Below are 12,463 nucleotides of genomic sequence, written 5' to 3'. Positions count from 1 at the left end.
CAGATTAATATTATTGCTAACGGCGTATCAGGATTGTTTGCTTAAAACTGATTAAGCATGGGTCCTTTTTCAAAAGTCTTTCAACTATTACCCTGATTTCGCAAGGTACTCTTTTATATTTTTGTTATAACGTTTATATGCTGTAATAGGCACTTGGGTGAACATGTTATTGCATTGTTTGTCTTTTTGTAGATTGTTCCAATGATTTCTTATAATTTTGATAAAGTTTTCACCATTTGGTTATATCAAAGACATATGATACATGTCTCTGGTTATATTTTGTAATGAGAGTACTAAGTGGGTATTTTTCTTGTTCTATTAGTCTTTAACGTTGTATTGCTAATGTATTTTATAAAACATTTGGTACCAGATTGAAGGACTAACGAGTTATGTCCCCTAGTTGTTTTAAGCTTGTAATAGATTAAGATTACGTATGCTAATTAGATATGTGCGCATAAAAAGTGCGCACAAATCTCAGTGTGTAATTTTAAATTCTCGGTGCGTAGTTTCAAATTCTCAGTGTGTGTTTTTTCAGTATATTTCATCTCAGTGTGTCTTTATGAAATCTCAGCGTGTAATTTTCAATTCTCAGTGTGTGTTTTTCATTTTTCGTTATCTTAGTGCGTCTTTATCAAATCTTAGTGCGTCTTTATCAAATCTCAGTGTGTAGTTTCTTATTCTCAGTGTGTGTTTTTAGGTTTTTTAATCTCAGTGTGTTTTTTTTTTTAATTCTCAGTGTGTAAAATTTTCAAAAAATGTTTTAAACATAGTTTTGACGAGAACGGCTTGACATACTTTACCACATATTTGTCAGATCTGTTCGAGGCTGTCAATTTAAGTGTGGAATGCTGTTTTACATTCTAAAACGTTAATTTGCAACATAATGAAGACACATCCATTTGTCTGTGTAAGGCAAACTCTACTTTCCATGAATTTGAAATTGCAAATTCTTCAGATTTATCAACGCTGTTTCCGTAAGCTTTTTTTAATCATAATGGAAAATGTGATCCTGTTTATAAAAAATTGACTTCGAGCTCAGCCATCATTCATTCGAATTGCATTATGCAGACTACTCAAACGTTACTTTACGTCATTACCATAATATACATGCACCTGGTCTTGTTAGATAGTCTATAAACTTAAGCTCCCTTTGTTAAAATGGTACTCAAAATAATTGCAATTTGCGTCACTTTTTAAATTATAAATAACAAATGTATGTAGGTGAGTATTACTTGGAGTTGAGTCACTCTTTCTTTTTATCTGTTTTGTTTGTTTGTGGGTAATTTAGATACCCAATATAAAACAGTACTTAGGTCAGAAATAAAACTTCAACCTTCTATTTCAATTTAATTTTAGTGTTGGCCTCCTTGTCGTCGTCTGGGATTTATTATTGGTTAAAATCGCATCATTGACTATGATTTCGAAAAGCTATTAAACGGAAATTAAACATTTTTTTTTAAACTTTGTTTTTTCTTAAAGATTTTGTAATTCCAATTTGACATCGGTTATCAACTAGCCGCGTAGGGGATAATTATATAAGCACACTCCATACGGAGTTCTCTTTCAATAATATTACAGGTAGTAGTTTATTTATAAGGCTATCAATATTACAGTTTATTGTGGGATGAGAATTAAGTTAAGTTATCAATTTAATGTGTCTGATGAGACATACTAGAAACGGTGGGAAAATGTATTTTTTTTTTTCTAAAATTTATCATTTTCTTTTCAAATCAAATTAAATTCCAGAAAGAGTCCAAAATTTCAAAAATGCTTAGCTCTCGCTGTCCAACGATGTTATAGACACCATTAGTCGAACGAACGACAGAAAACCGTGTTGCAAAAAAAAAAAAGCCAACAAAACACTTAAAAATAAAAGAACTATGGACATACGCAATGACCAGTATAGATTCGATATTAAGTCATAACAGCATCTCTCCTTTTCCCTTAAACTTCTCATTCAAGTAATTATCCATGATAGGTTGCATGTGTTTTTCCCATTGATAGCTTTAATAATGATGCTCATAGATTTGAATCCATTCTAGAACATGTTGATTTAATACCTTACATGACGCAAGTTATGAACGACAATTATATATTATTTTTTATAATGAAACATAAATCATCTTTATAGATGTAATGAATGTTTCCTGCAGAAATTTAATAACAATTGATAAAATAATGTCACAAACGAGCCGCACAGGTGACGACTTTTAGACAATAATTAACGCGTTTTTGAAAATGATTATTGCATCAAGTTTCTTACTATATATAAAGATGTGAAAGGACTAAAAGTAGTGTCATCATTGGTAGCCTAAAAATAAACATACATTAATCACGCACAATAAAACATATTCCAATAGGAATGTCAGAAACATTCGTCACATGTAAGAAAAAAAGTTCATTGGAATCAAATCAGTAAATCAAACAAATATTTAGGTTGGGACTACATTAATAAAGTAGGAAGATGACAAAGAGGGAATCAAAACTCATGTGACAAAGAGAGACTGGAAGAAACTAAACTAAAATCTATAAAACACTACATCAGAAACTAAAGACTAAGCAACAAGAACCCCATAAAAGCCAGGGATGACCAAAATTTATGTTAATCAAGATACGTAAAACGCTGTGAACCTCAAACGAGTGCTACCTAACGTGTCAAAAATTAACTATACTACAGTAAAAGCTTTTACCCTCAGAATAGAAAAAAAGGGTACTTTTTTCTTGCCATCAGCCTTAGTTACTTTAACTTATTTTATTTAAATCTAATGTGTTGATAAAGCTGGAGGAAACCATCTCCAGTTCGATTTTAAGAAATGTTTGAATTGGTATTTTGTATATATGAGACTTTATGGCAATGTTGTATACCATTCAAATAAAGACATCTAAGCTTAGACAGAAACATGAACAATGTAAGATTTTTACAAACTCTTATTGATGTCGGTATGTTATGTTGAAAAAATGTAACGATTGTCGAGGATTTGGATAGTTATCATCTAAGGTTATTACAATGTATGAGTACTATATTTATGTTTTAAACCCAGCAGAATAAATTGATTAACAAATAAAAAACAAGACGATACAGTCTGTCTAATGTTAGCTCTTGCATTAGCTATTTCGTCTAAATATTTTGTCATAAAGGATCCAGAAAACATCAAAACGTACATGTATCATTATTTTGCTCCACTTACAGCTGACTATAACAAAAGGGGGATAGTGGGATGGGGAATACAACATGTGTGTTCTCTATACGTAATTTATGTAAAAACAAGGAGATACATGTGTATGGTATGTTTACAAATGAGATGACTATCCTTTCAGAAACCAATAAATGTGGATGTAAACTGCATCCTGCATTTTTCTATTGGCAAAGCGGTATGTTCGATAAGTAACGATTAGATTATGTAATACGAATAAGAAAATATTTTAGTTTTTGTAATACTAGATTAACACATATTTTGTATTTCGTTTTAGGTATATGGTATTGAATATACAGTGAAACTGAAAAAAAATGATTTGGTAAAATGGCAGTTGAAAATACTACATCAACGATTGACAATTTTTCTTTGACGAATAAAAATGCATCCATTTACAGTGAAAGGAACGAGGATCTTGCATTAGTGGAAATTACCGTGCAGTGTGTGATATTTTGTCTTGCTGTTATTGGTAACAGTACAGTTCTGCTGACACTATGGACGCGCAGACGCAAGTTAGCACGAGTGCATTTACTGATGGTTCATCTAAGTTCCGCTGATCTATTTGTGGCATTTTGCAACGTACTACCACAAATATGTTGGGATTTGACCTATGTTTTCATTGGTGGAGATTTTCTGTGCCGATTTGTTAAATATATTCAGGTTGTAGCAATGTATGCATCTTCATATGTGTTGGTTATGACAGCTATAGACAGATACGTGGCGTTGATTCATCCATTCATCGCTCATAAGTGGTCTTCAAGAAAAGTCCATTATATGGTCGCCATTGCTTGGTCACTGTCATTACTATTCAGTCTACCTCAACTATTGATCTTTGCATTTGCAAAACGCAGCGATGGTCAGTATGACTGCTGGGCAACATTTGAACCTTACTGGACGTTACAACTATACATCACAGCTTCCACATTGTTAATTTATATAATCCCTATACTCATTCTAATATTTTGCTATGGATGCATATGTTATACTGTCTGGAAACGTGGTAGAGTTGGGGAACCGGTTCCGACCTCTTCAGGTCGTTCCTGGTCAGATGCACAACTACGCAGAATAGAACAATGTGGAAGTCAATCTAGTTTAGACCGATTAGATATGAACGGTACAGCAAAAAGACCCCAAATGCATCATGGAATATCCCGTGCTAAAATTAGAACAGTGCAAATGACATTGACAGTTGTGCTGTGTTATCTCGTTTGCTGGTCTCCTTTTTTTATTGCACAGATGTGGTCAGCATGGGACGAAAATGCTCCATTTTACGGTAATTATCTTAAAATGTTACTCACAGTTTACGTAACTGGATCTTGCCACTGGGGAGGGGCAGGAAGTCAGCTAAAGATCTCTTAAGAGCGTGTGTTCTATGTTAATTTGTATATATAAAGAGAAGGAAAAAAAACACGACTTTGAACAAATATTGATATTCTTTACTTTCCACTAATATAATTCATGAATCTTTGCATTTTGATATCTCGAAGAAAGTTTTTGCCTTCATGACGACATTTTAACATAACTAATTACTTTTATGGTTAGGGGACGACTAATTGCAAATGACGGGTTGACAATGAAAATGAAAATGAATAATCTAGGAACACAAAATGCAGGTACAAGTTGTATTCAAATCTGGAGAAAAAAAGCGGAAAACATAAGCATGTGTAGCTATAAATTAAAGCCCCCCCCCCCCCCCCAACAAAAAAAACCTCCTGCTCCTTCCACCATAGGAAATCAACATTCAAAATAAAAGGTGCTGATAAATATATTGTCGATATTGAAAATTACAAGATTTTCGAAGAATGTTGTAACAAATTCTACAACTCTGGGGGTAAAGCATATTGCAACAATACGAAAATGAACGAGGTTTTCATCTATTATACTTTTAAAAAACGGCCTTTTTAAGAACGCATTTCCATAGAACACTTACTTTTACATTTCCATACATCTAGGAGTTGGCAAGGGGTTGGTATAAAGACTGACAATTCACAATTGGTACACTCAAGGACGTGGCTGCGTATATATTCAATTATACAGCCAAACGGGCTGGAGAATTAACGTGATGACTATATTTCAATACCCAATCAACAATGTGTGGCTTTTAACATTTTGTCATGTTGTAAAAATGCATGAAATTGTGGAATTTTGCATTTGATTATTTTTAAGTCATGTTTGGTATCAAAAGTCATTATTTCTTATAAGTAATTCAGTTTCAATATTTTTTTTTACGCTAGAAGTGCATTTTATTCAGAAAACAAGATTTTGAACTTTTTTTCAATAATTTTATAAAAGACATGTATTAGTCGTCTTAGCGTTACTATTAAATATTTATGGATTAAGATTAAGATTATGTCGTGAGAATACTTTTTGACAACAATGGTCATCAATGTAATTTATTTGTCAACACCTAAACTGTATATAAAGTGAATAATGTCAATTAACACTAAGTCTTAATTTAATCTGCTTTTAAAATGTTTCATTGTTTGGAAACTATTTGTTTATAAGAACCTTTTTCTATTTTCATTGGTCAAAACATTGCTATGATCATGTTTTATAAAGGTTAACTTTGAAACGAAAAAAGAGAAAATATAGAGAGAACCATGTGACGCACCGGTTCGCCCAGCTCTCGATCTACGAGCAGCGGCGAGTTAATATATGTTGCCATGATTACTGTTTTGTAAATATGCTTTATGAACTGTGATTAATTTTGTATATATGTTGGATGGAAAAATAAAGTATGTGAACGTTCATGTATCCAGTCTCGTGTATTGATTTACAATAACTTTCCAGTACGGAACCTCTATCATGATTTCAGTAAAACGGGCCTAAATTGTTTGGATTGTAAAATACTGGTATTCATTTCCGACGGACTATAGAGTTAACAAAAACGAAACACACCAACAAAACAACCACATGTATAATCGACAATTCAAATTACGACAAACTAGGATTTTCTATACACGTCAAATAATAAGGAAATTCTAAGTGTGTCAAATGGCGGAGGATGAGTGCCGATCCTGTGTTTACCTTTCGCTGCCAAGCTGAGTGTCCCCATTCAAGAACTTTATCCCAGTTATTCGAAACTTGTTTCCGAAATAATTATTGTGAGCATATGGACATACCTATACCTTTTGATTAACCGACCATGAACAACGAACAGAGACCCATGAAGAATATCGAAACGACATGACATTCCTCGACATCGACCATGAACAACTTAAGATTTGCATCTTGTGATTATATGCTAAAGTGGATGTGACCACTTGTATTCGCTGTATGGTGGATTTCTACCATGGACGTGATGTACCGTATGCAGAGAAGACGGTTCGATGCCAATTGTGAAATGAGATATTATTTGCAATTACTAACTCTTGTATTCAACATCAGTTTGAATTTATGTAACATTTACTTTATAATTTTCATGTTTCAATATTTACATATTTTATTGATTTTGATTGACCAATTTCGTATCTAGTTTAAGTCCAATAGCCGGTCTATTGTTTCTTTTTCTTTATGTTTATAGTGCTAAGCGTAGTCTGAACAACTGCGACATTTTTTAAAGCTCAGTCAAAATCAATAGAATTGTGAAAGCAACTTATTTTTTTTATTTTTATTCATGAAGACGAGCGATTTAAAACCCATGATCACGCACCTTGTAATTTACAAAAACAAAAAACTGGATATCGTTGGTATTTGTCATAAAGCTAATTAGGGCACTTGACAGGTTATCCAAAGCTAAGGAAGGCATTCTGATAACCTTGACCAAGATATTGTTCTATTGAAAGTGCAACCGGTATTCTGTCCGGGTTGATATTTTAAGGAGGTTATAAGGGGCCTGCCTTTGATGAATTTCGAACCTCAACGGACCAGAAACTAGCATTAAATAGACGATGTTTTATTGTTGTATATTACTTGGTTTTCATTTTCGTGTAAATGGTTCTCACTTACGTTTACGAAGTAGAGGTTCGTCCGAATGTACGTTTACGAAGTAGAGGTTCGTCCGAATGATATATATATTTTTTTCAAAATTAATACGCAAAATTCTGAAAATTTAGAGATATTCATGTCATATATATGTATAGCTGTTGATGTCAAAATGTATACAGCTTCGGGGTCCGAAGCTAGAGGGATGTTGGAAGAGTTGTCATGTTGTAAAAATGCATGAAATTGTGGAATTTTGCATTTGATTATTTTTAAGTCATGTTTGGTATCAAAAGTCATTATTTCTTATGAGTAATTCAGTTTCAATATTTTTTTACGCTAGAAGTGCATTTTATTCAGAAAACAAGATTTTGAACTTTTTTTCAATAATTTTATAAAAGACATGTATTAGTCGTCTTAGCGTTACTATTAAATATTTATGGATTAAGATTAAGATTATGTCGTGAGAATACTTTTTGACAACAATGGTCATCAATGTAATTTATTTGTCAACACCTAAACTGTATATAAAGTGAATAATGTCAATTAACACTAAGTCTTAATTTAATCTGCTTTTAAAATGTTTCATTGTTTGGAAACTATTTGTTTATAAGAACCTTTTTCTATTTTCATTGGTCAAAACATTGCTATGATCATGTTTTATAAAGGTTAACTTTGAAACGAAAAAAGAGAAAATATAGAGAGAACCATGTGACGCACCGGTTCGCCCAGCTCTCGATCTACGAGCAGCGGCGAGTTGATAGATGTTGCCATGATTACTGTTTTGTAAATATGCTTTATGAACTGTGATTAATTTTGTATATATGTTGGATGGAAAAATAAAGTATGTGAACGTTCATGTATCCAGTCTCGTGTATTGATTTACAATAACTTTCCAGTACGGAACCTCTATCATGATTTCAGTAAAACGGGCCTAAATTGTTTGGATTGTAAAATACTGGTATTCATTTCCGACGGACTATAGAGTTAACAAAAACGAAACACACCAACAAAACAACCACATGTATAATCGACAATTCAAATTACGACAAACTAGGATTTTCTATACACGTCAAATAATAAGAAAATTCTAAGTGTGTCAATTTGACCACATTAAATCAATAGCAAAATATCGATTAATCTATGATATCCTGGAAAAAAAATATTTGATGCCAATTTTTAAAGTAACTTAATTGAAAACAGCAGTGACTGTCTAGCTATAGATTGAATTTGCTTGACATAGATCCGCTAAAATTAACTTCATATTCATTCGATGCAACATTTTGGAACAATCGGCAACGAAATGAAACCCATCAATATATAGACACTAATGTATAACTAACCATCGTTTATACAAAAGATATAGAACCACTGACACTTCCAATGGTGTAGCAATCGATTATTTAAAGTCGTTCCTGTGAACAAAGATTATTTGGTTTGATTTAAACCACAAAAGTGTCTTCAAACACCCATGAAATGGATATGCTTTTAATCATTGTTAAAATAATCCTAAACATTGTTTATCTGAATTTCTAATACGTCATCATCCATTTTTTAACGCTAAAGATACGAAAACAGGATTATCTAATTAAACTTTAATAGTTGTATAATTCCTCAAGGAGATAGAGGCTATAAAAGTACAAAAAATCGTAATTATCGGTCTTGAAGAAAATAAATTTAGTTTGATTGTGTCTTTATGGGTAATTACAGTAATAAAACTGTCAATATTTAAAACATTTATCTCTCTTTGGATCCGAAAGTTATATCATTATTTTACCGATTTCCTAACAGACTTTCGTAGATATATACTAGAAACGGTAAAACGTAAAATGTTTATGGCATCGCTTCATGATAGCATTGAAGCGTGTGACACATCACTCAAACGTTTTGACAGATAAGGAAATTGTTTAATGAAAAAGATTATTTAATAGTTAACTGCCAGCTTCCGCTATTCGATTGGGACATATTGAAGTCTTATGTTATATTCCTTATTTTAGATTCTGATAAGGAGAAATACAATTTCATGGAGACTGAATCATTGATGGGCATTAATTTATATTTATGTCAACTCTATAAGCATGCATAGATCAAATCAAAAGCACACAGTGAAACCATCGTGTAGACATCTATGAAAAGTTTGTTGAATAGCACGTAAATAACTCAAATAGATATATATAACTTTTTATACAGTCATGTATCTTATTTCTAATATTTCAGAGAACTGAAGCTATTGCTGTATTTTTTATTTTGCATTGAATTTATTCGGTTTGGAAATTGTTACACAGACCCCGGCTTTTTATGTTTTGTTGATAAACCAATAAAATGTTTCAGAAATAAAATTTGAACAAACGAAGTGACAAACCAATGCAATCACTATTACTTCTCTATATTAATAGTTATGTTTAATGTCTCATGGTAATTTTGATTTAAATGTATTATGCCATGGCCGTTCCATTGCTTTTAATTATTTTATGCGCGCGCAGCGATTTTTTGTGTCATTAATATTTCAGCTATCTCTTTAAACATTTCAAAAGTTTTCTTTTGTGCTATGTACATATCGTCAAAAGTCCTCTTGTGTCTGAGGTGTATGCGCTTATACTGGTGTTTGTGAAAACCTAACCTATGTTTGTGCTACTTCTTTTTCCCGGTTAAGGGCAGTTTGTTGATTAAATTTTTAAGATTTATATGCCAGATATAAATTATAGTTTTTTTTTATAAATCAGATGTGTTTTTAAAAACAGATATGTACTGCGATCAACAGCCATCAAATATTTCCGTTCAAAAACGCACCCTCTTGAACTTGCGTGAAAAAGGTTCATGCTCTATGTTGAAGACCTCATCTTTAGAAGAAAAACAGCACAAAAAAAGCATTTTCCGTAGTAACTGTTGTGGGTTTCTCCCTTGTTAATTTGTGTCGTCTGTTGCATTCCAATTTCCATAAATACATATGTTATCAAAGTTGTTGTAGTGGTTATTTCTTTGCTTGAATAATAATTTTAATGTTAAGATAATGCATATAATTATTACACATATCCGTAACTATGTTATGCATTATATCAACATCAGTATTATAATTCAAGCAATATCTATCCTTTAATATACATTATTCTGAAAAAGTATAGATATATGTATATATGTGCTGAAAAAGAGGCCTTTGTAGATGTATCTAGTATAAAGTGTATTATAATGCTACTTTGTGTTTTCGATAATTAAACGTCTCGGAAAAAATGATAAACAATGTATGTAGCACACATTACAAAATGTTCCTGCTTTGTAAAAAAAATATGTATTTACCACACACTTACAAAATATATGAATTACAGAAATACTTATACTGTTTTTTTCTTTTCTTTCAGGACCTGCGTTTACAATAATACTTCTCCTAGCAAGTCTAAACAGCTGTACAAACCCATGGATCTATTTGTTTTTCAGTGATGCAGCATTCGATAAGGTTAAAAATTGTCTGATGCCTAAGAAACGAACCTCCTTCGAAATTCATGTTCCCACATGGCGTAGTAATCGATCACATTTCAGTTCCAAGTATACGTCATCCTTACAGTAGACAACAACTACTATGACCCTTGACCTGTCATCGAATAACCGTCTGATGTCATGCAATAATCTATGTTTATTTATGCGACGTCGAATATTTTAAATTGTGACGCAATATTTTACAGGATCTTATTTTGACTTTAAGTAATGGCACATTTAAAAACAAGTGTTTATAGTATTACCTCTATAAGGATATGTAGGTCCGTTAGAACCCTCTACAAATCAAGACAACATGAAGGCAACTGAAGGCAGCAAGTTGCCTGGACAAATTTCAGGTGATCTCCCAATATTCACTATCATACTGTGTTTCTAGCAACACCGATACTCTAGTAACACTGATATTTCAACTATGCTGGTACATGTAATACAGTAGCACACTTATCAACTAGGAATGTTAGTTTAGAAATACATAGCAATCTTCAAATACTAGTGCTAAAGACTTATACAATGTACATGTATTAAATAATGAGAAGTGTACGCGTATAATTAAACATGAGAAAGTAAATGTCTTAACGAAAATTATTCCCTTTCTATGATGATGACAAAATCTATCTGTTATTCTTAATTATCTAATTTTGTTTTTTATGGGTTTTTTTTTTTCGGGTTCAATCGGATTTTCATGAGTAGGACTTGTTGAGGACTACTTGGTTTAAATACATTTAGCTATTATTGAATCTCTTTTGGCAGATAATTGTACGAATCAATATTGTCTTATTTATGTAACAGCACATCATTAGAGGTACATACAATTTACTTTTTTCTCTACAACATTTCAATAGTTAACAATTGGCTTATCTTCAAAAGTGATGGCTGCACTGATTCCTTTGTAAAATGTTTGCTTTTGCTTTTAAACTGTTTGTCGTGAGACGTGTTGAAGGCCATATTTTGACCTATAATGGTATACATGTCACTAATTGTTTCTTAGATGGATTATTGTCTCATTCAGACTAATACCACATCTTTTTATATATTATATTGCCCTTTCAAGTGAACAACCATTTAAAAAAAAAGATTGATCTGTTCAAAATTGTCAACAAGACTGAACAATCATAATTATATTTTATCATTTTTATCATACAAACTCGGTATATCAATGGTTTAAAACACACACACACACACACAAAAACACGGAAAAAACACCCCATATTTCCCGAAATACTATTACTTTAAGGAACATAACATGCAATTAAATTAACAAATTAAACAAACAGTTTCCTTATTTAATTCAGCTCTATAATGAAGTGTAATTTATTTGAAAACTTTGAGTCAATATTTTGTGTGCTATTTGTACATCCCAATTGTCAATTGCACGTCCCAATTTAGAAATCGTTTTGCTGCTAGAACGAGTGATATCTAGGGATGACAATACTTTTATACACTAGATAAACTTTGGGGTTTAAAAATACATAACAAAGCACATAGAATAAAATTTGCTTGGCATACATGTAATGCTATAATGTAAGGGATATTCTCATTGTTGAAGGCTGTTTGATTGCCTATAATATTGCTTACATCTAATCATTTGAATTCTGGTGAATCTTTACACAGCATATACTATAAAGCAAGTGTTTAAGTAGACACATGTGCAATATCATTACAATTTAGTTTTCTGACACAATACTTAAATATGCATGAAATATTTGCAACTGGACGCTAAGTAGAAAACATTTAGATTAATCAGGTATATGTATAGTACAAAGCAAACTTGAAGTGTTATCGAATGTATATGATAATATTTTTTCAGCAATCAGTGCGTCATGAATAAAAGGAGATGACACACAAACCGAACGACAAAA

At 31.9% G+C, this 12,463-nt stretch overlaps 1 protein-coding gene and 1 long non-coding RNA gene across 2 annotated transcripts in view; both read left to right on the top strand.

Moving 5' to 3' along the window:
- Positions 1 to 11,179, top strand: part of LOC143058270 (cephalotocin receptor 1-like) — a 78,242-nt gene extending 67,063 nt beyond the window's left edge. The window contains exons 2-3 of the mRNA XM_076231745.1: positions 3,472 to 4,467; positions 10,472 to 11,179. Coding sequence (XP_076087860.1) covers positions 3,522 to 4,467; positions 10,472 to 10,677 — 1,152 coding nt within the window. The 5' untranslated portion in view covers positions 3,472 to 3,521 and the 3' untranslated portion in view covers positions 10,678 to 11,179. The remainder of the gene's footprint in view (positions 1 to 3,471; positions 4,468 to 10,471) is intronic.
- On the top strand, positions 5,407 to 7,978 carry LOC143058271 (uncharacterized). The gene is made up of 2 exons (XR_012972976.1): positions 5,407 to 7,157; positions 7,189 to 7,978. It is a non-coding gene; the product is annotated as an uncharacterized LOC143058271 (long non-coding RNA).
- Positions 11,180 to 12,463: the final 1,284 nt, after the last annotated feature.

The sequence above is a fragment of the Mytilus galloprovincialis genome, chromosome 14 (genome assembly GCF_965363235.1).
Source record: "Mytilus galloprovincialis chromosome 14, xbMytGall1.hap1.1, whole genome shotgun sequence".
Taxonomy (NCBI): Eukaryota; Metazoa; Mollusca; class Bivalvia; order Mytilida; family Mytilidae; genus Mytilus; species Mytilus galloprovincialis.
Note: the sequence above shows the minus strand (reverse complement) of the source record. Positions and strands in the feature narration are given on the sequence as shown.